General features: G+C 43.6%; 1 protein-coding gene across 7 annotated transcripts in view; it reads right to left on the reverse strand.

Moving 5' to 3' along the window:
- Positions 1 to 879: 879 nt before the first annotated feature.
- Positions 880 to 26,518, reverse strand: part of ncoa2 (nuclear receptor coactivator 2) — a 63,907-nt gene continuing 38,268 nt past the window's right edge. For 3 of the 7 annotated variants that reach the window (XM_080864978.1, XM_080864976.1, XM_080864977.1), the window contains 17 exons: positions 24,151 to 24,328; positions 22,607 to 22,795; positions 20,292 to 20,393; positions 18,921 to 19,061; positions 18,596 to 18,743; positions 16,664 to 18,008; positions 10,822 to 11,020; positions 10,508 to 10,708; positions 9,548 to 9,751; positions 9,001 to 9,130; positions 8,668 to 8,833; positions 8,253 to 8,549; positions 7,161 to 7,241; positions 6,492 to 6,966; positions 5,502 to 5,679; positions 4,977 to 5,181; positions 880 to 3,747 (listed from right to left, as the gene is read on the reverse strand). In XM_080864978.1, coding sequence (XP_080721104.1) covers positions 3,736 to 3,747; positions 4,977 to 5,181; positions 5,502 to 5,679; positions 6,492 to 6,966; positions 7,161 to 7,241; positions 8,253 to 8,549; positions 8,668 to 8,833; positions 9,001 to 9,130; positions 9,548 to 9,751; positions 10,508 to 10,708; positions 10,822 to 11,020; positions 16,664 to 18,008; positions 18,596 to 18,743; positions 18,921 to 19,061; positions 20,292 to 20,393; positions 22,607 to 22,795; positions 24,151 to 24,328 — 4,251 coding nt within the window. In that variant the 3' untranslated portion in view covers positions 880 to 3,735. The remainder of the gene's footprint in view (positions 3,748 to 4,976; positions 5,182 to 5,501; positions 5,680 to 6,491; positions 6,967 to 7,160; positions 7,242 to 8,252; positions 8,550 to 8,667; positions 8,834 to 9,000; positions 9,131 to 9,547; positions 9,752 to 10,507; positions 10,709 to 10,821; positions 11,021 to 16,663; positions 18,009 to 18,595; positions 18,744 to 18,920; positions 19,062 to 20,291; positions 20,394 to 22,606; positions 22,796 to 24,150; positions 24,329 to 26,518) is intronic. The other 4 variants (XM_080864980.1, XM_080864979.1, XM_080864981.1 and 1 more) reach the window with 4 other exon arrangements.

Below are 26,518 nucleotides of genomic sequence, written 5' to 3' on the forward strand. Positions count from 1 at the left end.
CTTTTGGCGATTCGATGACTTGCGATCTTTTATATTAATAAAAAAAAGTCTACCAATTATATAACATTTACAATAGCTTATCATATACTGAAATATATTTGTTCAACTTTGTTATGTTTATGAAAAACTAAATAAAGATGTCACTAAGTAGCCAGCTAATAACTTTTTTATGTTTCAGTTAGAAAAACAAAACCTGAACACTAATCTTCGTGCGCTGGGAAATGAAATAAGAGTCGCTCGATTAAATAATGCAATAACAGAATTCTTTATTTACAAGGCAAATAGCATCAGCGAAGCCATATTAGTTCACAACTTGCATAACTGTGGTTTTAACTTCTCTTGTATATCTAACTTTGCATAAAACGCTCACACACTAGGGGTACAATGATCGATGCGGGTATACAGTGTGACTCGTGAACAATGCAGAAAAAATATCTCGGGAGGAGGGGGGTAAAACACAACAGTAAGCTTTCTTCAGAAAGTCCATAGAGTATATTACATATTGCTTCGGTATCCCTATGTATCATCACCTTTGTCCATACAAACAGTGAGCGGAGGGCGAGGAGATGACCCAACACGGAACAGAGAGCAAAGGAGAACCGTGACCAAGTTCCCAGCAGCTGAGAAGAGTTGAACAATGATGCACCCATTCAATATTGTACACAAGTCATTATACAAATTTATACAGACAGCGGTGTAATGTACAAGAACGGACAAAATCTAAGGCATTATGCTAGGGTTTTTAGCATTTCAAGGTTGCATCTTAGCTCTAAGAAATTGGCAGACAATACAAAAGGGCATTTAAAGTTCTTCAAAACCATAAGTTACAGAGGAAAAAAATATTTTTGATTCATGGGTCCAAAGCCTGGATATCTGTGAGGGGCAAAAATCATTTATTTGCTCCTGTCCTCATTATAAGTGCTAAAAAGGAAAAAAAATGCACTGCTACCAACATGGCTTTAAGTCTTTTTAAAATCTTAACAATCTTTGGAAATTTTGCAAAGGGCTGTGATTCCTTTTTTAAAAATGGCTCAAAAGGCTGATTCTGCACGGCCGCATCTTTTTTTTTTTTTCCTTGTACAATCAAAACAGCATCTATCAAAAAGGTGGGATCTCCTGTAGGTCTACGACAACAACTAGAACAACAAAAAAAGCACCTGCAGAACAACCAAAGCGTTAATGCAGGCTTCCTTTGTTCCACAGTTGAATTGCTACAGCTTCAAATTTCATACAGAAATTAAAAGTGGAAAAAACAAGGAAAAAGAAGCAACGATGGATAACGTCAGAAACACCGAGAAGAGCACGGTGTAACCGCACATGTTGTCCACACCTCAATGCACCACCAGTCACATCCTTAGGCCTTTATGGACAATACATTCAGAGTGATTCTCTTCCTGTTTTATGATGTAACATTTACATCAGACCCTGTTGAGTGACATCATCATAAATTTCTTGTTTTTCCTGTGGGCCAAACCATGGTAACCATCAAATGGTTACTTAGAAAAAATAAATAAATAAAAAGAAAATGAGTAGAATTCAGAAATCCAATTGAAATGTGAAGATTATTTGGCTTGCTCAAAGTCTGTCCTGGGTTAAAATAGTCAATATAAAAAGTTTATTTTTTTTTTTTGAGGAAAATCTTCTGAGGTTAGAGAAGATGACTCGCTTTAGATCTTGTGAAGGCCAAACCAACCCCCCCCATCTGGTGGGGCACAAGAACAAGCAGGTCATTACTGAACACTTTATAGGTGAACTAACTGCCTGAGGTCATAAAATATGGCTAAGTGTCTGTCAGAGCAGCTCTTGTGAAGCGTGCAGTCTTAACTCTGACCTCTGCTATAGAAGAACGGCTGGAGGCAGAGAGGGCATGTGTCAATATGGGGACCACAAACTAACTCCCTCTCCAGATCTCAGCCTATGCTGCATAATCTAATAGGAACGCTGTGTGTGTGTGCTGTGTATGTGTGTGTGTCTGTGGATGTAGACTTTCTTGGTACAAACTGCAATAAAAAACTGTGTTTAATACTGCATCCAAACGCAGAGGAAAAACGTGTCCTTTTTTCCCAGGAAACTGTACAAAAATTACAAAAAAAAACCAAACCAAAAAAAACCAAACCAAAAGATTCTCAAGTAATTGTTATTGCTTGTTTACAACACACAGAACAGTTTGCACCTAGCAGCTTGTATGAAGCATTTTTCCACTCCAGACAACACAGAAAGCACACTTTATCTTTTTTTTTTTTTTTTTTTTTTTTTTAGTGTATGGCTGTGTTGAATTGATTTTTTTCCTTCTTTTATTTATTTTTGTTGTGTTCTATGCTAAAGGCAGAGAAGCAAGCGATAATCTGTACACTGTATACACAGCACACCCATTTACAACCCTCCCTACCTCCCGCCCGCACCCCTGTCTGCACTGTACCAGAACTTTAAGAAGGTGAAGGTTCTCCCTCCACTTCCTCAAAAAACACACACACACACACAACCCCTCCCCCCAAAACACTGCTCTGCTTCAGGAGGCAGTTGGGGACCAGGCTGAGAGACGTTAAGCCCCAGGGAATAAAATAAATAGGAAAGAAAACGATTTTACTTATTGTTATGTACAAACTCTGTAATTAATTTCAAACTATATTTGATTTTGACATCTTCTGAAACTACATGACCAAAGCAAAATCCACCATTCAGGTTAATAGAAGAATCTTCTCAGAAAGAATACAACCATTGCTGTTAAAATTATAAAAAGAAGTGCCTCTTTCACAATTTTAGAAATATTATTCTTCTTGCTACTAAGATAAAGAATAATCTACAATAATTAAAATGAATCTATACAGAAAATAAAACTTAATTTTATACACTATATAAAACCTCTTTAATTAATCTAATCTTAGAATTCACCATTCAAACCAGTCTTCTGCAGTGTTTTCTTCCCCCCCACGTTCAGTTTCTCTCTCACTCTCTTTTCTAAACACCATATTTTTCACTCTACATCTTAAATTTTCACAACAACAAAAATACAAACAGAAACAAACAAATAGGAAAAATCTAAAAAAACAACAACAACAACAATAATAATAATTATAATAACAAAAACAATAAAATAAAGAACAGCAAAAAGGCAAAATCGGCTAAGTGTCTGAGCTCCATCCATAAGTGTGAACATAACTTGGGAGTATTTGCTGCCATTCGGAACTATGTGGAAATTTCTCCAACGATCCAGAGGTTGGGGGAGGGGGTGGAGAATAAAGGGGGCTCCGGGGGTAGAGAAGAGAAGAAATCAGTGTATGTGATCTTTCGAGATGAGATTGTAAATGGCCGCTGTCCACTGAGAGGAATACATTCATCCGAACAAAATCCACCCACTGCCGCCCCCTTAAGTCAGTGTACCCCACCAGGAGGCCTACAGTAAGTCACACTACGGTGAATGCAGGTGGACAGGCAGATTGACTGGCTCGTCACGAGGCTCTCCCTCCAGGAGGATTAGGCTTGTTGGGACAGATATCCGCGATCCTTCCCCAGCCAGTGTCTGAGTGGGATCCAGCTGGACAGACGGCAAACTTGAGCTGGGGAGGGGCGAGGGGTCGGGGGTCAGGGCACGGCCTGGCTGGTTCAAGGGGCAGTCGGTTGATTACGTGTTTTCTTTCTTTCTCTCTCTCTTTTTCTTTTTTAAATAATTAAAGGGCCGACGCGCTTCTTGAGCCAGGTTGATCACTGAGGTCCAGGTGAGTAGCTCCATGGGGGTCAACAGTATTTCTGCAGAGAAACAGCACACTGTAAGTCCCAACTAGAAAGGCAGTTACTGAATCCGCAATTCAACAGCAGCACATCTGACTGGTTAACTTGAACTTGCAGAACCTAAACTTGTTTGCAGAGCGGAGTGCATCGTCGGCTCAAAAACAAGTCGGTAAATCACAGATGCCTGCACTAATGGGCAAACAGTAAATAATTGAAATAATCTAAGTGCCAATATTTTTCTATAATCCTGCAAGGGAGATAAATCAAGTGACACGTATACTGGTGTGTTACAACAGTCTCAAGTGCAGACATCGAATGGCAGCCCCTTGGTTAAATATTCATGGCCCTTTATTGGCTTAAAAGCATCGCGGACAACAACAGTGCTTTCCATATACCAAGCTAACAATACCAGTGAGACAAAGGAAGAAGGATTAACTTGGACAACATTAAAACAATGATAAACACCAGCAACTAAGTGCTGCCAAAGTGAAAACATTTTCACATTTAGTGAGTGGGAGAAGTAGCTTATCTACATGCAAGTATGACTTCACCTCTCCTAATGACGTAGGGTCACTCTCCTGAATGTGTGTAAAGGCTGTGGCGATTTGACAGATCTGAGGCCTTAAGGAGTCAAGCTCTCCATGTTAAGCCAACCAGCTCGTGAGTCCACAGCTGACAGAGGCTGGTCTTTGATCGGCATACCCGTCTTTAGCCGTCTACAGTCTCAACGCTCCGGCTTGGAAGTGCACATTGCTAATTACATCACTGACCTCTAAGTTCAAGTTATGCAGCAGAACTACAGCAAGAAGAGTTACGTAAACAACTAAATTATTCACTAGCCTGCTGGTTCAGTAAGTGTACCCAAACACTCGGGGTCGTATGATAAGACAAACACTGATAGTAGAAGCCAGGAGTGGAGAGAAAAGCCTTTTAGTATTTCTTGGTCCCCTGATTACTGTGTAAAACTTTGTGGGGTCCATTCAGTTAACCTGGAACTGATTTCTACAGAGTACGACTGTAAAGAGATACCCTGAGGATATTACAGGAGCCCCTGAACACCTCTAATTCGGTCAGGCCAAGCCCGATGATGCCCGACTGTGAAAGGATGAGAAACACCAGTGGGTATTTCCTAAACCACTCAAGTTTCACCATTTTTGCTCTAACAATTAGAAAAAAAAATAAAAAAGCTTCCTAATGTTGTCTCATTTAAAGGACCAATGTATCTGGACTGGCCTGAAAGTATTTACCTGTTCTTGCCCCATGGAGGGCAAGCCAGGTGAGGGACCCGAGGCCATGGACGTGACACTCATTTGTCCGGCCATCTGGCCCATGCTGCTGGTTGCCATGTTGGAGGCCAGTGACGCGTTGTTGAGGTTTATGCCATTGCCGTTGTACATGTTGCTGTTATTCGGCTGGCTGAACTGCGGCGATGCCTGCTGCTGCGAGAACATACTGCGGAGGAGAGAGAAGTTGTGTAAGTAAACACAAAATCAATAATATGAATGCAGAAAGAAAAGTACGTGACAACACTCACTTTGGGGTGTGACCTGCTCGGTCAGCCAGAGAAATCTGGCAAGTTTTTCATCTTTAACAAGTGGTACAAACAACTCTATGGATAATGGATGTCAATACTCTCTATGGATATCAACAATGTTGTTGATAATCATGAATCTCCTCACGAGCCCTTCCTAAAAATAGCTACGCATATATTCATAGAACTCGAGTTGACAACATGAACTGATGCTGTAATGAGGTGCATCAGCCATCCTTACCTGTTGACTCCCATATTACCCTGCGGCCATCCATTCATGTCAGGGGAACCCTGGAAAGCAGCACTCTGCTGGCCCTGCTGCATCATTGGGGACTGTGTGTGGGCCATGCGGGGTGAAAGCAGAGGGCTCTGTGGTGTGCCGGGACCTCCAAATGTTCCATCTGCCTGTTGGCTCATACCTGTGGATCAAAAGAGGTCAGCCCGACTCAACCCACGGAGACTTGTTAATAAACCAATGCAATGAGTAAGAAAGTGTAGTCGACTCCATGCAAATGACACAAACATGCCACATAAAGACAAAACACTTTGACGAGCACCTCACGCGATAATAGCCCATTCCAGAATTATTAGCCAAAATTTATATTTCCGTCATGCATGTGACAAATAGAAGGCAGAGAACTAGAAAGAAAATGGATTGGGAGATAGGTCAGGAGGGAGAAAGGGGAGAGAGAGATGAAACTATTGCTCTGCAGGCACCCACAAGCCATAAATAAAAAGTTCTCTAACAAACCAGATTACCAAATTATATAGATCATACCCAGGCTGCATGTCAAGCTGTTAGACTGACAGGTACCAGAGATGATTCATGTCCTTACTGATCACAATATTTAGAGTTTGGCATCAGTGTGGAGCATGAAATAATGCTTTATTGTGCTTCTAGTGTCCCCTGGTGGAGCAAGAGTGAATAGCCAGGTCACCCTTTTTGGACAGCGCACAAAATAATAAAGACATATGGCCACACTTACAGACAACTACTCACAAGTTATTCCGTTTTAAAGGGGAGAATATTAAGTATGATTTGCATGATGCAATGGAAGCTGATTATTCTAGTCATCAGTATATAAAGTTACAAATCGCATGATAGCAGCTACCAAAAAGCACATGAAGCAGCTCAGGTGGTCACATCAACACACACATACGAACACGAACACAGGTAGTAGGGTGAGGTGTAGGGTGAGGTGTGTGGTTGGCTGGGGTGGTGGAGCAGTACCTGAGTTGGGAAACTGAAAGGCACTGTGCTGCATTTGGGGGCTGAGTACGGCCCCGTACTGTCCGCCCATCATGTTTGTGTTTCCCATCATCATCTGTGAGGAGGAGGAGGGAGTGGAGGAAGAGGAGGAAGTGCCATGCAGGTGGAGGTTGGGGGTAAGAGAGGGCAGGCTGGGGGAGAGAGGAGAGGGGAAGGAGCTGGTAGGGGGAGGTGACGAAGCCAGGCCTGTACTGGTACCGTAGCTGGGCGGGTAGGGGAGCTGCTGGGGGTTGGCCTGGGGATTCCGAGGGTTACTCATGCCTCCGGCGGCCATGTTGGGAGGCAGGTTGAGGCCCTGAGCCCTCATGGCCATGCTCCTTTGCTGCTGGACCTGCTGGGCCTGTTGCACCTGCTGCTGCTGCTGCTGCCTCTGTCTCAGGTGATTACTCAGCAGCTCCCGCTGACGTTGTGCCAACATCTGAGCATTGATGGTTCCCTTCAAGTAAGAGAGGTGGTTTGAATATAAAAAACAAAACAAAAAACCCCCACTAACAGCATCTACAAAAAGCAAGTCTACACAACACTGACATCATAGCCTTTAATTTACTGCAAGCTATTAAAGAGATGAACCCTACCTACAGTCACAACATGTCTGTGCAGGCGGCTCATGTAATGATAGTGGGCATATACCTGGTTTGGAGCATTAGTTCTAAGAGGTAGGTTCACATTTGACACACCGCTCATCTGAGTCATCATTGGTTGGCGATTCTGCTGGAAGAAAAAACAGAGGAAAATGGTTGTTACAGAGAGAAATATACACTTTTTAACCCTCTGTAGCTGACGGAGATGCTGTGTGTCTAAAAAAACAAAAACAAACAAACAAACAAACAAACAAACAGGATTTTCAAGGAAAGCCCTCAAAGCACTAACACAAAACAAAACAAAAACAAGACACCTTTCCTATTGGTGGAAAAATACATCACATCAACCAATCACACACTTCTATGGCAACATGTGGTATTTGGTTGCTAAGGAAAAGGAGAAAAAAATGAAAGTAATGGCAAAAGAGAGCGATATAAATAGCAAGTTTCGAGACATTTAGCATGTTTGGATTCTACAGTTAGTGTGTAGTGTAGTCATGTTTTTGTTTGTGTGTGTCAAAACAATGAGGCCGCTCGTTGTGTGTCAATGAAGCCACTACTGAATATCAGAAATGGCCAAAAAGCCACCAAAGGCAGATTGAAATGTACACGCTATCTGCAGGTGGACAACAGGAGTCACACACCTCGAAGGTTTCATGCCTGTGTACAAATTTAGCAAACAACAATTTATATTTGCATTTCAAGTTATGAATATGATGCATTAAACATATTTGTGGTTTTCATAGTTTAAAAAAATAATTTCAACTTTATACTTAATTTTAAAAGTATAAAGTAAATTAAAAGTAGGAAAAAATGGCCAATTATATCCATGACCCTGGAGGGTTAAAACCCTTAAATAATCTAATTTTTATGAAGACACTGTTAATCAGGATTTGAAAATAACATAATCTATAGTTTTACATTAGAATTAGGCTAAAGTCCACTGGAAGCCTAATGCGTGGCAGGTAGATTTAAAAGTTCCTATGTTGTCATCGAAGCTGCTAAAATGTCACCCTCAAGGATAAAAACACAATTCCTGTCCGTGTGTTCTCGATCCTAAAGAGAGAGGTTATAGTAGAGTCAAGAATCAGTGAGCAAGAGTACTTCCAGCAGTGTCAGGACAGTCTAGATTCATGTGCACCTGCTGTGACTGAAGCCGGTGCTGGAGTTGCAGTCGTAGTGTGTTGGGCTGGTTGGGGACGACTCCAGTAGGCCTGAGTCCTGGCCGGGCCGGCATTCGCATCATTTGGAAACCTGGCCGTGGACCCATCTGGCCAGGCATCGGGTGGAAACCTGGCTCTTGCATGGGGCCACCAGGGTAGCCTCTCGGTGCCATGTGTGATGCTGGGGGACCGAACTGCTGGGTGTACATGGGGGGCTTCTGATCCAACATCACCGAGGGTTCCTGGGGGAACTGGTCTGGCTCCAGTGATTGGCTCTGAAACAGGCAGCCATATATTATTAAAAAAAATGCAGCACCACAAACAAAAATAATAAAACATCACTTAAAAACCAAGAATGTTATAATGTAGGTTTGGGCAGGATGGAAATCCCACCTGTTCTACCATAGCAGGGATCCCCAGAGCACGATCGAGCTCCTCCAGGCCATCAAAGTCTTTTAGTGCGGTGTACAGCTGAGACATCAGAGCCCCCTCGTCCACTGCACTGCCATCACTTGAGCTGAGCCCTGTATTGCACAGCAGATCATCCTGGGGTGGAGCCCTGAGCGAAGAGGAGACAAACAAATATTTTAAAAACATTGTCTTGTATATGCCACAGCAAACATTTAGACCAACAGTTAAACTATTAAAAAATATAGAAGTCTGATGAGAATAAAAATGTTAACTGTGTAAAATTATGCCACTGAGCTACGCTGGTAATGAGCTTACCTGCTCTGGTTTACAAAAGCTGTCTGATCAATTGGCATCATGCTGTCTGGCCAGGGGGCCGTCTGGTTGGGTGGAGCCTGTTGTTGTGAGAAATGGTCACCAACCATTCCAATGTCTATATCTGGTTGGGCTAAATAGAGAAGAAAAAAAAAAGATTGGCTAAATATTAGACAGTGAAGTACTTATGGGTCATGATGAATCAAGAGTGAATACTCTTTAAAATAAAGGAACGTGCAGGGTAGCAGATCTGAGTTAACGCCATGTGCTGCACTGTGGTTAACCACTAGATGGCAGCTTTTACAAGTATGACAAGTAGATATCTGCTAAGGAGTTTTAGATGGATCACACCTGACAACTCAGATCTAATTTCCACAAAGTACAAGTAATTTTGTTCTGGGTTTCTATACTGACATGCTGGAGAATCTGGTACTCTCTTAGGGGCTGGGAAATAGCTTTATTGCATTGCTCAGTCTGAAAACCAGCAGTGTGGTTCTTTCTGCATTTAAAACATTGTAATATGTATTTTTTTGGTACACAGCGCTCTTACTATTAGGCATAATTGGAGACTGCATCATCTGTCGGGGCCCTGGTTGGCTGTTGGGCCTCATGGGAGTACCACTGGGTCCCGTCCTGCCCTGTATGGCATTTTGATGGCCAGGGCCCGGCGCTCCTATAGGAGGTGCAGAAGCTGGGCCTACCCAGCCCTCCTGCTGCTGCATGCCTGGCCGTGGACCACTTGGAGCCATCAGTGCTGGGGGAACACACACACACGAAGATAAGAACCAATGAGAAAAATCTCAGGACAGATTTCAGTAGATGCCCGCTGCCCCCATGATGCTACATAAGGAGGAAAGACTAATATGTGGGAGTAGCAGTCAGAGAACTTTGTGCCAGTGTGGGTGATTGTTTCCTGTCACAGGAAGTGAGTCACAGTGCCATGGCATGATACGTTAAAGGGTGAGCGACACACACGAGGAACGAAGTCCTTCCTCAGAACTCAGGAGCAGCTCTAAGTGTTACCACAGTTATCTAGGAGAAGAAAAATACATTTCTGTCTCTACTTGTTTGGCTGTTGTGAGATTGAAAGGTGGAAATCACACTTCACAAAAACCTGTCAAAAACTGAAAAGAGATTCATTACAGACAGTCAATCTAAACTGAGGAAACACATTCAGCGCTATGTAATCTGAGAAACAATGATCTCAAGATTTAGCCTCCGAGCAAGACGGCCAATGTTTCAGGGTTTCCTTCATGCAGCTAAAGCCTGCTCAAATGTGATTTATCATTAGACTACAAAACTAAAACAAAGCTTCTGGTAGCTAAATACCTGCACAGTAACAAGATAAGCCACTCTTACAGACTGAATATTTTCATCCAGCAATCTGAGCATAAACAAGCATTTAAACATGGATTTAATTCATTTTTTTAGGATATAGTGAGGTGTGAAGGCAGTATCACACACATTCAGACAAATACAAGCTTCTGCAAATCATAACCATCACACCTACCTGCATTGACCATAGCAGCCTGGTTACCCATCATGCCATGGTTCCCCACCATGCCTTGCTGTTGCTGCATAACAGTGTATGGGCTTGTGGTCCTTATGGGGTACTGTAATGATGGCTGCTGGGGGGACATATTCACGTCCAGAGACACACTTCTAACAGACAAACCCCTTCCTGGCTGGCCTGGTCGAACACCGCCAAAGTCTGAAGACAGGAATAAATGCAGCTTATTCCTGCATGCTCATTGGAGTATTTTATGAATATACAATGTGGTTAGTGCACTTTTTTCTGTTTTTCAAACAAAGAAAGGGACTCACTAGTGGGTCCCATGCCGGGCCCAAGGCCCCGGTGTTGCGGCTGTGCAGCCATGACAGGACTGCTCTCGGACATCTGCAGGATGTCATTGATGATGTTCTGTTTGTCCATGGGACTGGGCAACGAAACAGGCCGCGGCTCACAGAAGAGCTGTGGCTGAGCGTTCTGCAGGTCATTCAGGATGTCATCCAGCTCCGATGACTAGAGGACAGATAGACAAGTGGGGGGAAAAAAGTGAATTAAATTTGCTGTTAAGGCTCCCATTAAGAAACCCTTCACTCATTCACCTGTAAATGCACAAATCTAAATTATTATTAAGCACATCTACCGAAAGCAAACTTCCACGAGGTGTCTTTCAGTGGGATTGGCCTTGTTTATAAAACAGGATAACTAGAAGAAAAAAAAAATGGAGCACTTTACATCAAATCTAGGCCAGACTTCACTTTGACTTAGCTTCCCAGATTCTCATTCTACTTTGCGCTTGCTGAGTGGTTCTTTCAGGAGGTTTATTACAACTTCTCTACTTTTAAATCCAAAATTTTACTCCCACTGAACTAAGAAAACAACAAATACAGAAAACATGTGGCTACTTAAACTTTGTCCGGCCAAAGTAAAACAGTAGAGCAGATATAAGCAGCAGTCGGGCTAATGCCAACTGTTTGAACTCCTCTCTGCCTCCTTACTGTAAACAGCTGTACTGAGCCAACTCTTTGCAGCCTGAAGCTGCATTCATACACAGCTGGACTCTCTATACAATTTCTGTTTCATTTCTCCACACACACTCAAACACAAGGGCATGCTGTGGACCTGATCTTGAACAAAAGAACTGGAAGAACCACAAAAGAATAAACTTCTTAGTGTCCGTTTCACAACACTGGCATGGCGTGTATTTATCTTTCTGTCACAGATGCGGAGGACACAATAACAGGAACTCTTGAATAATGCAGCTCAGTAAAACATCTCGGCAACCCACACCCTTTAAAAAAAAACAACAACTGTCAAAGCATTAATAAGCAACAACCAAAAAGAAACTACAATTTCACAAAAGTGATCCGGGCACTTTCTAGCGAGGCTTGAGGGACTTTGAGTAAATAAGTTGCACTAGCTGCAACTGTCCACCAGAGTGCAGCACATACAGAATCACTGGATCCCCTGATCATGACATACTGTACAGCAGGAAAGCAGCACACCAGCACTGTTTCAATGTTGTACTTGACAATGACATGTATTTGTTGGGCATGTAACTGCTGCTACAGATAGAAGGCTGCCAAATATGCCTGATAGAACAAATTATCTAGACGGCTCAAGGACTGCAGCCTCGTCTCGGTTATGCCCAAATGCACTTCTTATTTATTTATTTATTTTACATCTTGGAAGATTTTATTTAAATAGTATCTCAGTACAGCCGAATATAGACAGCCGCACATAGCTGATCACAGCTAGAAGCAGACAGGATATGTAGGAAAGCTAGAGAGAGTAACAGAGTGAGGGGTGGCGGTGGTGGTGGGAGAGAGAAAAGCCCTAATGAGGTCAGGAATGATGTAATGCTTCTGTACACTCTCAGTTTGCTCTCCTCCTCCTCCTCCTCTTCAATTCTCTCTCCTCCCATTTTCTATTCTCTCCACTTCTCCAGTTGCTTTTACCCTTAATGGGTCCCATTTCTATCAATTCATGTTACACTCCACTTTCAAATGCATGTCGGTGCATGTAATGCAATGTGAGCCCTCCTTTTCTGCATCTCTCACCATTTTACTGTATTTCATTTAAAACAAAATAATGAAAGAAATCAAAGATTTTAAAACCATAAAAAGGATCATTTTTCACTGCAGAGCTGATTTACATTTCCAGCAGCCTTTGTAGGACAAATACACAATATATATATGAAGTGGGACACATGGCTAGTTGTAAGTTGAAGCCACATGTGAGTTATAAACAGCACTTGTATTATAAAAGGCATCAAAGTAAACTGCAAGTAAACTATTCCAGCGCTCCTGTATGAAAGGAGCACTGCAATTTTCAGGGAGTGTAGTAAGATCGTGATGTTTGACCTAACAACTTCTTTACTGAGTCTTTAAAAGGTCCAGCAGAAAAAAAAATTCCAAATGGCAACTACAAAAAGCACTACTTAAAAACTCTGTTATCTGTTGCAATAGTTGTATTCGAAACATTAGTTAACATACAATTTCAAAGCACGCTTTCAAAGTACTGGTATTTAGTAACGGACCAACACTGCGAGTGTGACATGCGAGTAATCTCCAACTCTTCCATTAAACGTCCAGTGCCCTAATGGTGATGTGGACTTCAAAAGGACACAGGAGCCCTCCAGAAGCCATGATATAGCGCATGAAATTTTATAGGAAAGGGAAGTGAGAAAGGCCAAGAAAAGCAGAAGTGGCACTGTCAAGTAAGGAAAAAGGAAAAAGTCACCCCAGAGTCATGCTGCTCTTTTGTTACCTAAATGTAAACAAGTGTTAAATAAAATAAAAGTCAGGACAACACATGGCTCCAACATTAATTGCAACACTTGCACAGACATCTGACATTTAACTGGGAGTACAAGTGAAGATTTTCTGCTTCTGCATTTGGTGCAGAAAAGTTATTTCAGTCATTCTGATTTACTTTTTTGAGTAAATCAGTTTTTTGAGACTAGCTTAATTCTAGCTTTTTAGAAGCAGAATTTAAACCAATTTTCTTTTTCCCCCCCCAGTTAGATCCAAAATTAGGTGTCGATTGATCAGCTAGTTCTTGAAGTTACATTGGTGGACGCAGGAAAAATAGGCAACGGAAAAAAACTTGGACTCACTTTGTGAAGAGCCAAAATGTGATAGCTCAAAGAAGCCACCAAAGGAAGTGAAGACTAGTCTGAGAGTTACTGTAAAAACTGGTGAAACCTGCATGCTGCCCCATGTCCACTACTGAAAGCACCACTACTGGGGAATGTGGCCTAGTCTGACCACCTGTGGGCTTTTAACCCTGGGAAGAGAAGGCAGAAGGCAAGCTGGTGAAGGTACGTTAATACTCTGGGAATATTCAACTGAGAAACTTTAGATTCACGGATTGATGTGATATATTTTAAAATATATCACCTAGCTAAATATTACAGACCACAGAAACACCTTAATCCATGATGGGAGTGACCTCTTTCGGCTGGATAATGTTTGCATCATAAAAATTCCTCAAGAATGATTTAAGAACGATAGTGGTGAGTTCAAAGTTTTCACTTGGCCTCCAAATTTCACAGATCTCAATCACACTGAGCATCTGTGGAACATGCTGGAAAGAAGAACCTAACAACTTGAAGAAATAGATCTACTTTAAACTTCTTGGTGCCTGAAACTGAACCTAAAAGCACACACTCAGACATAATGTGAGTATCATGTCTCAACGGGGAACACGGTGCACCACAACAATGTAGGTGGTTTTGACGGTGTGGTCTATTGGTGTATATATGGTACAATAAGAAGTCAATTTTAGCTTCAGAGATAGTCTTAAGAAAACAGAAAATGTAAAGATAGTGAAGCAGGTAAGAGAGTGAGTCAGATACAGCCTATTACCTCATTGTCACCTAAACTTCTAATCTTATTTGGCAGATGTGACACAGCGAACATGTGACAAAGCCAGATGCTTTGGTCATGAGCAAGCACATGAAAAATGAAGTTAAAGATCGGATGAAGGAATAACAAACTGACTTCCTTAAATTAGGGATTAAAGAGCAGAGTCACTTTTACGGATTTAATATCAAAGATTATCATTGTCAGGGAAAATATCTGTTAACTGCCTCGTCAATCGCTAATAGTCGATCTGATCGGCAGTTTGGTACAAGTCTGAACCACCCCTGTTTTCAGCCATACTCATAACTCCATCAGAGCTCTGCTCTGATTTCTCATTTAGCTCTGCTCCAGCCATCAATAATTCAGCCCTCAACAATCATGAGGACGAGAAAGGCAGAGGAAGGGAAGGAGCGTCAGCGAGAAAATAGTGGGTGAGGTTAGTGGAGAGGAGGATGAGTGGACTCAAACTAGTACAGTCAGCTCTCACACATGGCCAAGCAGCAAGTCACCAGTAAGGAACAGAAGCCCACTCACACACATGTAAAGGCTCTAATGAAGCCTCAGCTTAGTGCACGTCTAACAAAATGCTCTTGTTCTAGTTAATGAGATCTGTTAAACTGGAATGTGTCACCACATTAAGTCGTGAGTGTGTTAACGTACTAAAGGCAAAAACCCAGAATTCCCTCATTTCAGCTGCACTTTAAATGTAGGGCAAACGAAATCCTTTTAAAATACAGTCTAACTGTGTTCCCTTGTATACTGGCCACTTCCACAAAATAAAACCCTTTGGCATTACACATTAAAACCTGGATTTCTCTCAATTTCTAATTCTCTTTATTGTTTCTTGCACGTTCTGCAAACACACCACTCCCTCTCCCCTCTATCTCCATGGTAGCAGAGAGGACATGCAGGAGCATATGGCTCATCATTTTCACTCTGCCTGCCGAGGCTGGCCTCTCCTGGGGGTATCTACACCTCTCTCCTCTCCCGTTCTTTGTTCAGTTTAACAGCGGCTCTTACTGTATTATCCAACCAATCACCTTTCCCTCTTCTTCACATTATGTACCCCAGCACACGAGCACATACTGTACATACACTGCGAGCGTGCATAGCTGCGTGACAGTCGGTGCCGCTGTCTCTCTGTGAATGGAGAAAAAAAACAAACAAAGCCTAAAATATATTAAAAAATAAATAATAATAATAAAAAAAGATTGATTTTTATAAATTCCCTTAAAACCCACTCTGACGCAGGTTATTCTTTTGTAGGCGGACATTTCAAATTGGACTATCAAACCAGGTTATCTGCACCCTGATCCACAGTAAGCACAGTTTGCACACAGATTACCTTTTTATAAAAAAAAATGAACATGCACTTTGACAAAAAAATGTGACCTCTGTTCAGTGTTACTGACATTTAAATGGCATGCATGCAACCCAGACTACGTGACTGGTCGAAGAAGAGGAAGCTAATGATACAGAGACAGAAAAGAAAAGGAAGGGCATTTATGTAATTATATGTCATTTGTTGTAATTCTGCGGTTTAGCAGTGAAGAGTATGTGATAGAATGACACTTGCAGGCTTGCATAGGTGTTTAGTAGAGCGTGTCATGTGCAGGTTTCCTGTATGAAAGCTTGTGAGTGTCTGTGATGCCGGGTTTCTTTCCTGCATTAGGGCATCAGCAGGTTGTTCTAAACACTCTGCCTTGCTAGAACATCAGCTACAAAGAAATTTTGAGTTTCACCAGCAACACTCTGCCCGCTCACTTCCTTTGACTCCTTTCTCTCTTTCAGCACCAGTCTTGACCTGAGCACGGTGCCAAACCTGAGGAATCTGGCCAAAAGCAACCAGGATCAAATGGCTGAAGAACCACAGGGGCTCCTTCCAAATGTCACAGTTGTTTGAAGCTGGCGGATAGATTCCCTCAGCTGCCAACACACAGGCAGTGAAAGGACCTGATGTGTTTATATACATTAATAAAGAGCATACACAATGAGTTCAGTGTATATGCTGGTCATTCGGAATGTATATATGCGCAACAAATATTGTTTGCCTTCTGCATTCCCTGACTGTTTGTACATTTAGCTGTAACATCCTGCATGGACGTGGCATCTGCTACCTAACCCAGATTCATGCAAAACAGAGAGAAGAGGCAAGTGGAGCAATAGAGGGCAGAAAACTTTTGCTTTTTGCAACAGGCTAAAGAGGTTACAGTTAGTTTTGGGGTAACTCTAGTCCTTTACTCATTTCAAAGAAGAAAAAGACAGGAAACAAGATTAACTCCGTTAAACTGACCTGTTCAGCGCGGTCGTATCCTGCATCTTGTTTCTCCGCCTTGACCTGCGGGTGTTTGCCCCCTTCGACTTTCACTTCCCCAGGCTCTAGCTTAGGGACCTTGTCCTTCATTACAGTGTCATCCTTATCCAGTAGGTAGCGTAGCAGGGCATTGTCCTTCTTCTTGGGGCTCAATGGCTCCTGCTTAGGAGTAATGTCTGCCGCAGAAGCAGCACTACCGGAACCCTGGGGTTGGTCTTGGCCCATCTCTTTGCCTGTAGCCTCTGCGGTGAGCTTAGCAAGATCCACGGGGGATGTACTGTTCTGAAGCAGTTGGTGGAGGATTTTATGTTTTTCTTTAAGGGACGTGGCGTGAGTGTTGCCACCCCGGACCCCTGTCCCAGCCTGGTCCTTGCCCTCAACTCCTGCACCAGGGGAAAGAGGAGTCTCCAGGGGTTCTGGCTTGGTGGTGAGCAGTTGCAGTAACTTGGTGTGGCCCTTGTTGTCATGTCCACGGCTGTGAGCATCATGGCCCTCGAGGGGTCCATCCCTCTCCTCCTTGGGCTCCACTAAGTTCCCCTCTGTTTGGGCCTGGGTGTGTCCCTGACTCATCTCTGAATGAGGTCCAAATGAGTCTCCTGAACCACCAATAGCACTGGTGGATCCTCCAAGTTTTGACATCAGATGAGCGTTTACCGCTGACCCTGGTGTGACCCCAGCTGGGGAGCCCATTTTCCGGTCTGGAGACCCTAGTGTATGTGTATGAGGGGGTCCATGCCCGTGTCCTACACCATGGCACTCACTAAGGGCCTGCAGAGCTGACAGAGAGCTGCTAGTATAGCTGTTAGCATGGGTGCTAGCCGTGCTACTTCCTGCACCTCCAGGCCCTCCACTGCACATCCCCACTGGTGAGGGTGAATGCAGACCCCCTGCTACACGAGGGCTGCTTGCACCCCCAGGACTCCCTCGGTGCCTGGGTGATAGCATAGAGTTCTGCGGAGGTGGATGGGGTCCTCCGGCTGGGCTTGGGCTGGCACGAGAGGGGCTATTCATCCTCCAGTTGGGGCCCTGCTGTGGTGGTTGCATGCTCCCATTGTGGTTGTGTGGCTGAGGACAGCCAAAGCGGTAGACCTGCATATGCCCCCCCATAGCCGTTGGTTCTCTGGGACCAGCAGGACCTGGGGGGGAGAAAGGCGTGCTGTTGCTGCTGATGGTAGTGTCCTGGCCCTGAGGCCCTGAACCTGGCAAGCTGCCTGGGGTTGGAGGAGTCATGGAGGGAGTGGAAGAGTTCATTGGTTTGGGAGCCATCCCTGTGGCCTGATTGCCAGGGCCCATGTCCTGACCCATTCCACATACTGTCTGCTCCCTGGATTTTAAAACACAAACACACACATTAGAAAAAAACAATACCAAAAGTTGTACATGGGAGTTAGAAATCTTAGAAAACTGGCTGCTTTAAACTGAAAAGGAACATTTCTGCATTTCTTCAAATACGCTTTTTACTATCATATGAATGCATGCACAATGAGATGCGCAGAAAATCAATAGGGTAAAGGGTAAATAATCTATACAGTATAAACTATACTGCAAGAAAAATGTCAATGTGCATGCCAAGGATGGGATATGACATGTAATAAAACTCTTCTGTTTGCCAACAATGAGACAAAGTATGAATACAACTACATGAATTTACCATGAGGAGGAAGTGAGAAAATATGTTTGTTTTGGTTTTTTTTCTGGTTTTGTTTCTCTTTGGGGGGGTGTAACATATCGCTGTCTGATTTTGACCAAGAACACTTGGAAGCACATATTTTGAAAACCGTGCCATCCTCACAATTTCCATGAAGCCAACAGGCAGTGCTGCAGGGAACTCACAGGACAAAACATGCTAGCAAGTTGATGCCTCGGGTTTATGTCAGTCTTTTTGACTCACGTGGAGCAGGTAGGACATACCTCTGTAGGATGTGCAGGGACATGTAGAGCTGAGGTTCGTTGGTGGCAGACGAGCGTACCAGTTTGCTCTTGGTGTGGGCTGAGACGATGGTTCCGTCAGAGAGGGAGAACCGATAGATGGGGCTGAACGCCTGGCCGTGTCGGAGCACTAGGCACACATGTACACACATTGATGGCAAAATAACACTTTTCATTTGACCATTTCCTTAATGTGGCTGCAGCCCCTCTTTAAACAACCGTTTCATGCTAATGCAGCCATCCCCAATGACTCTAATATCCAGAGCAAAAAATTAAACACGATTGTCCTCATAGTTAATGGAATTACCTTCCTGCTGGTGTCTCTTTGCAAAAGACATCTCTCCATCATTCTGTAGGTGGAACCTTTGGATGCAGCGCCTCACAAGATCTTCCCAGCCCGGCTTCATGGATGCTCGTAGCAGACTGGTATCTAGGGATGTTATCTTACCTAAGCACACAGTACGGGATTAGAGAGACCTTAGTCATAAAGGAAAGCATTTCGGTTGACATACACAAATGTAAAGATTTAATGTCGACATTAAAAATAAATGTCTCTTCTGTTGACTCGGCCAGGATCTCAGTGGTTTAATATTACTTAAAGAATACATTATAAATCTTTGTTTACATTCTAATTACAGCTTACCCAACGTTAGAAATGGCTTCTGTGTTAGTAAACAGAATAGAAGGTCCTGACTATATAGGATTAGACATGGAAATACAATTATAAGTGCTGTCAGTATAAATTTAAAAAGACCACCATTTAGACACTCATTACAGCAGGTAATGAGTTCAGGGCAGCTCAGCCTCAACTATCTTTAGAGTCCAACAAGTACTCTCATGCTGCGTGTGTAAACACAGTCACAGCAGTGTAACAGTTGTCCCTCACTGGAATACAATTTAAATGAAAGTATGATGCATTTGAAAGGGTGACAAGCACACTGCTGCTTGAATGACAGCCATAGGGACTGACTAAAGACTTGTCAAACTAGCATCCATAATAGAACTATTCACAGCTCCGCACCATGTCCAAGAAGCTCTTGTAGGCATAACAAGAATGTAGAGGCAGTACTTTCAGCAAAATATGAGAGAAAAATAATGCTGTCAATCTAGAATAAAACAAATCACGGCAATTATTTAAAATTGTGCAGTCCAAATAAAGAGGCAAATAAATAATAGCCCTGCCTAGATGCATGGCTACTGAGGTCTGTGTGGGAAACCACAGTAAATTACTATACATGAGTGACTAAGTGTGTGTGTGTGTCTGTGCCACACAAGTGGTATGGGTACATCAAAGACCAGGTAAAACACAAACAGCTGTCTGTGTCTGTGTGCCAGCGTTCAGGCAGGTACTTTACCTCCCAGAGAGCAGCCTGTGGTAGGAAGCTGGGTCTACTAAGTTGTTCAATCCTAAGGAACTTTACCGAGGATATAATATTCTTTGAATCCCTAACTGTAGTGCAAAGTGATTTACAAGCTGTTGACATCAAATATGGTACTGCTGGAACTTTGCCTTACTAGAATCGTTACACCATTCTTTTGATGCAGGGCCAAGTTTTATTTGAAAAGCCACATATGGAAAGATGCTATGCTAAAACAAAGATGCAATAAAAAAAATCAAGAGCAAAGTTTTCTGTGAACAGCGGTTTGTAGTTCACTGCCGGCTGACATGTTCGTGTACCTTGTAGGTCCTGACGTGTAGTGAAGCTCTCGTGCGCGGGAAGCATGGGTCTTTCCTTTGTTGGCACTCTGCGAGCTACACAAATCAGGCACGACTGAAAGTCTAAAAAAAAATAAAATAAAAAAAAATAAAGTAAAAATAATTAAAAACTCAGAAAGAGAAAACAGAATAGCACAGGAAAGAAAATAGGAGATGGAGTATATAACAAAAAAAACAAAAACAGAGAGATAAACAGAAGAGGTGAAAGGGGGAAGGGATGGGAGAGAGGGGAGGGATGGGGTGTAAATGATAGAGACAGAGGGAGGGAAAGAAAATGAAATGCATGTTATTCCCAGGCAGCATAATTAATACAGTTATTAATGAGCATAGGGATCAGGGCTCCGCTCCTTTCATGAGGAGGAGCAGCTATCGCTGGCAAGGGAAATGATGAAGTGTGACCTTTGAAGGCGTGTGTGTGTGTGTGTGTGTGTGTGTGTGTGTGTGTGCACGTGTGTGTAAGAGAGCTTGAATGCCCATCTCTGGCTACTCTCACCTGCAGGAACATCTAACACTGATGACACCTCTCCTGGCTCAACATTAAAGTCTGTGTGTGTGTGAAGCGCTGACTGACTGATGGCAAATATGACACTGCCAAGTCCAGGACTGGGGTGACCCCAAAAAGTCTGCCATCTAACTTTTCGGTGCCAGTAATACCCACACTCCCATACACGTTTCTTGTAAATGAATGCATGCCAGAACTAACACACACGCGCACACGCACACTCGCACACAGTCCTATTAAAAAGTCTCTTGGGTGGTCCGACCCTCAAATCTGTGAATCTACATTAATTTCTTGCTTTCCATCGCCTCCATTCCCCCTGTTTCTGTCTATAGCTGGACAGATTCCTGCACTGGTAACCACTCATCTTGCTTTGCCACTTCAGTACACACAAACACTGGCACACCTCTGGCCCGAGTCCTATTTGGCCTACTTGCCAAAGTATGGCTGGCAAACAGCTGGTGCACAAAAAGCAAGCCAGAGAGTAGGGAAAAGGCTCTAACTAGATTTGGAGTAAAACATTTGCTTATTGTTTTAATTTGCCGCTGAGTTAAAGATTGGCAATATAGCCTTTGAACAAAAGGGATTTAGGCTGCTGTACAATCACAAGTCCTGAAATATTCTGGCTAAAGGTCGTTTGTAATGGAATTTTACACTCTTCAGCATCTCATGCTCCCATCTAAAGCCTTGAATACCACTGGAATAGCCCTGTGACCTCTCAGTGACTGAACTCCGAAAGCAGAGCAGAAACAACATACAATTTAAAATCGCTTCCCTGGAAAGGAGAGCAGATGTTTATACAAGAAGCTAACACAAATTCCTCTTCTTTCTTTACACACAAATGCTCCCAAATGTGTCGAGTTTGTTTGTATTCTGTTGTTGTGTTCAAGCTGTTGTGAAAAGTACTGAATGACTGCTTTTGCTGTTGCATTACATGGTTAAAGCACATGGTTCCCTTGGAGTCATAAGCCCAGGTTTGGAAGGGATGTACATGAATTATAGATGAGCTTTAATGACAGCTGCCCAACCTCCCGTCTCCCTTGTGTCACTTAACTTTTCATGGGTGTAAGTTGAGTGGCAGCAGCACTGCTCCTCATCATTTGGCTATACAAATCCAGTTATAAGACAGATAATGGTCAACAATCAACGCCCTATGAATGACTAGCAGCTGATTATTACTTTAAATGATTTTACATTGGGTGGCAACCAGCGTTTCTTAAAGACAAGCAAGCTTTCTTACTTTCCTTCTCCAGGTTTTGTCGATGGTGTGTGTATATCTTTACACTACTTAAAAAAAAAAAAAAAAAAAAAAAAAAAAGTCTGATCCCGCTCACCTTGACTCAGCTCTCCACTGAAGAGGGCAGAATTCAGTCTAATGTTATACGAGTAGACAAATCCTTGCTTTTGTTTGCTTTTTAATTGAACGCTCCAAAGCAAACTGTCAGTTTTAATTGAATTACTTTCTGAAGAGGTCTTTCAGTCCTCTGTCAAGTGTTTTAACGTGCTGACATAAGTGTGTGCAATTTCTAAAAGGGTCAGGTTGCTGAATGTTAAAATGCTTCCCCCGATGATTCAAACACCTTTGTACTTCAGGCTATATTATTTTCTCGCTCTTGGAACCTAATCATACTATAAAACTATTTAACAAGGTTACTGCAAATGGTTTAGACTTAATCAAAGCAAACTATAACATTCAACGCAATTGTGCCTAGTAGGAAATGCTTAAGTGTGTTTCATAGGGTGCCGCTTTAGTCTCCGTTTTTCCCTCCTTGCATACCGTCTCCTTCCTCCTTGATGGACTTGGGCTCCGAAACGGCAAAACACTGCATGGTCTCATATTTCTGCTGCTGCGGCTCGTGCTCGTGTGGCTCTTCCTGGCTCTCGCCGTGTGGATTGACCAGCATTCGGCAGTTGAAAGTGTGACTGTTCCTTCTTGGACCCTCGCTGGACCACGGGACACCATTTACTAAATCGAGGGGGAGGAAAGGGAACAGGAGATTTTTTTTTAAGCAAATTGTACTGCAGCAAAAACTGAACAACAGGACGCGGAGAATGGGAGCTGCAACGAGCGAGCCAAGAGAGGCTACCACGCTGCAAGTGAAAGACATAATGAGAGCAAGACAGAGAGAATGAAGGCAGAAAAAGTGTAAAAAAGAGAGGGTTGTTGCTGGGTAGAGATCAGTCATAATGAGCAGTTGGAACCCTGAGCCCTGCGCCATCTATCCACAGCTATGCATCACAGCCAGGCCTCCATATGCATGTCCTGTAAAACATCATTGCCAATCTTTCTTCTTCTCTCCAACACTTACACAGGCACGAGCAAACACACCAGAAAGGGCACACACATGTGTAAGCGGCCGTGCGCGTACGTGCACACAAAGAAAGAAACGTATAGTCACACACACCACTCTGTTCACTCTAACAAACTCCCATCACACTCCATCTGGTTTGTGATCTCATTCAGTGCATTGATAATCTCCCAGTATCTGGGACACAGCCCACTGATCGTTTCCAGGGTGCTTCGCTCTGCGCTGCTCTCCCACCCAGATGGGCTGGGTACTCAGACCTCAATCCGAAGCGCCACGAGAGAAGGAGAGGAGAACTTCGAGCTCCTGATGAGCTCCAATGGCACAGATCAAAAATCACCTCTCGTGCGGAAGTCATGCAGAGGCAGGATGTTAAATGGCCGCGGCTATGAAAGTAAATTCTATCTTACGTGACAGAATAAATGGAGTAAGGTGAGGATAAACGCAATGTTTTCCGTGTGTGGGCTAAAAAAATGGGAAAGTGAGAACATGAAAATAGGAACTTGGTGAGCGTTCGTGGCAGAGAAAGAGAGAATGACACAAATAAGTGAAGAGAAGGAGAAGGAAGGACATGAAATGGAAATATAGGAGGCGCACGATGCTGCTGACAGGGGAGAGAAGCCAAAAAAAGGAAGTTAATTAGCTGAAAAGGGAGGGAGGAAGAGTGCGAGCAAATGTTTGGGCTGAGCGTCAGCAAAAGGGACAAATGAAGAACCTATAGGTTTTTGCAGCATCCTAAAAGTCTCTGTTAAACAGCTGAATCAAATGCTTTCTGACCGTGACCGTTTAAATGTTTTACTTAATCTGACATCACTGCAACAACAGCCACCTACAACATACCTGTTTGAATAAGGAGAACGAGAGAGGCGAGGGTGTTAAGAGGCAGTGGAAGCACAGCACAAAGGACATACATGCAAAGTCAGGAAAAGCGAGGGACATGGACTAAAAGAGACACAGTGAGACAGAAACTGACAGCAAGAAGAAAAAAAAGGGGAAAAACAATCTCTGAACCAACCGAGGGATTTAGGCAGCAGGTTCTTGATGAACTCAGCATGATCCCCGACATGCAGCACGCTGTAGACACTGGTGTTCATCAGCTCCTCCTGGTTGTAGCGCAGGTACTGGGTCACGTTCTCTGACACGAACACAATGTTACCCTCCATGTTCACCACAAAGAAGAAGCCATCCAGAGCCTGGAGGATTAAAAAAAAAAAGACAGTTCAGAAGTTTGTTCACTATGGACTGGGTCATTTTTCTTTCACTGGTTAATGGTCAGGATATCCAGTTTTAAGCATATAAACTCCACAAACAGATGCAGAGAAAGATGTATATTCTACTGAATTCTATTGTTTGTTTGTCTTATTGTAACTTAATTACCAATTAGCTCGTTAGCTCATTATCATTAGGGATGTTCTATTTGCGCCTACTGTGCCTGAGATGTGATTAGTGTGCTCCAGCAAGAATGCTTATACAGCACAAAAATGTTGGCACAAATCATGGCAAATTCTACAATACGCAATACTTCCACAACTCCCTAACAAAAAAGGAAATCTCGCCACGTCTGGTTATTTTCCGCAACATCATCTAATAAGAGAAGATAAGATAAGATAACCTTTATTAGTCCCACACGTGGGAAATTTGTTTTGTCACAGCAGGAAGTGGACAGTGCAAAAGTTATGAGGCAAAAATTAGAATACAATAAGAATAAATACAGTACACAACTGTACAGAATAGAATAAAATAATATACTATATACAGTAGAATAAAATAAAATAAATATACAATAAGATAAAAATAGAATACAAATACAAATACTATATACAACTGAGTAAAAATACAACGATGACAGAAAGGATTATTGCACTTAGTATTATTGCATATGTATGGATGTGTGTGCTTGATCAGTTAAAGTCTTTATTATGGAGTCTGACAGCAGTGGGGAGGAAAGACCTGCGAAATCTCTCCGTCCCACACCGTGGGTGCCGCAGTCTCCCACTGAAGGAGCTGCTCAGTGCTGTCACAGTCTGCTGCATGGGGTGGGAGATGTTGTCCATCAGGGATGACAGCTTAGCCGCCGTTCTCCTGTCACTCACCACCTCCACTGGGTCCAGAGGGCATCCTAGAACAGAGCTGGCCCTTCGGATCACCCTGTTCAGTCTCTTCCTGTCCCCAGCAGAGATGCTGCCGCCCCAGCAGACCACACCATAAAAGATAGCAGAAGCCACAACAGAGTCATAGAATTTCTTCAGGAGTGGGCCCTCCACTCCAAACGACCTGAGTCTCCGCAGCAGGTACAGCCTGCTCTGCCCTTTCCTGTAGAGGGCGTCTGAGTTATGAGTCCAGTCCAGTCTATTGTTCAGATGAACACCAAGGTACCTGTAGCTGTCCACAGCCTCAATGTCCATACCCTGGATGTTCAGTGGTTGCAGTGGAGAATGCTTGTGCCTGCGGAAGTCTACCACCAGCTCCTTGGTTTTACTGGCGTTGATCTGGAGGTAGTTCAGCTGGCACCAGTCCACAAAGTCTTGGGTCAGACCTCTGTACTCCTTGTCGTCCCCATCAGTGATGAGGCCGACTATTGCAGAGTCATCAGAGAACTTCTGCAGGAAGCACTGGGTGGAATTGTGGGAGAAGTCTGCAGTGTAGATGGTGAAGAGGAACGGAGCCAGAACCGTTCCCTGTGGGGCCCCCGTACTGCAGACGACCCTGTCCGACACACAGCCCTGAGTCCTCACATACTGTGGTCGGTCGGTGAGGTAGTCCAGGATCCAGGTAGTGAGGTGATGGTCCACTCCAGAGTTCACCAGCTTGTCCTTCAGAACCGAGGGAAGAATGGTGTTGAAGGCACTGGAGAAATCAAAGAACATGATTCTCACAGTGCTTCCAGCGGTCTCCAGGTGAGCGAGGGAACGATGTAGGAGGTGAATGACGGCATCATCCGCGCCAATGCCAGGCTGGTAGGCAAACTGAAGTGGGTCCAGTGATGAGCTTATTAGGCGCCGAAGCTGAGCCAGGACCAACCGCTCCAGGGTCTTCATCAGGTGGGATGTCAGAGCCACCGGCCTGTAGCTGTTGAGGTCCTTGGGGCGTGAAGTCTTTGGCACTGGTACAACACAGGAGGTTTTCCAGAGCTGTGGAACTCTTCCCAACCTCAGGCTCAGGTTGAAGAGGTGCTCCATCACCCCACACAGTTGGTCCGCGCAGGACCTGACGACCCTCGAGCTGATGCCATCTGGACCCGCTGCCTTCTTGCCATTAATCCTCCTCAGTTCCCTCCTAACCTGGGTGGTTGAAAGAGACAGGCTGGAGCCTTGTGTTGAGTGTGTATTGGATGCTGTTGTTGGGGGTGGGGGGGAGTGAGCAGGGTGAATAGAGGAGGTGTG

The sequence above is a fragment of the Rhamphochromis sp. 'chilingali' genome (genome assembly GCF_963969265.1).
Source record: "Rhamphochromis sp. 'chilingali' genome assembly, chromosome: 18".
Taxonomy (NCBI): Eukaryota; Metazoa; Chordata; class Actinopteri; order Cichliformes; family Cichlidae; genus Rhamphochromis; species Rhamphochromis sp. 'chilingali'.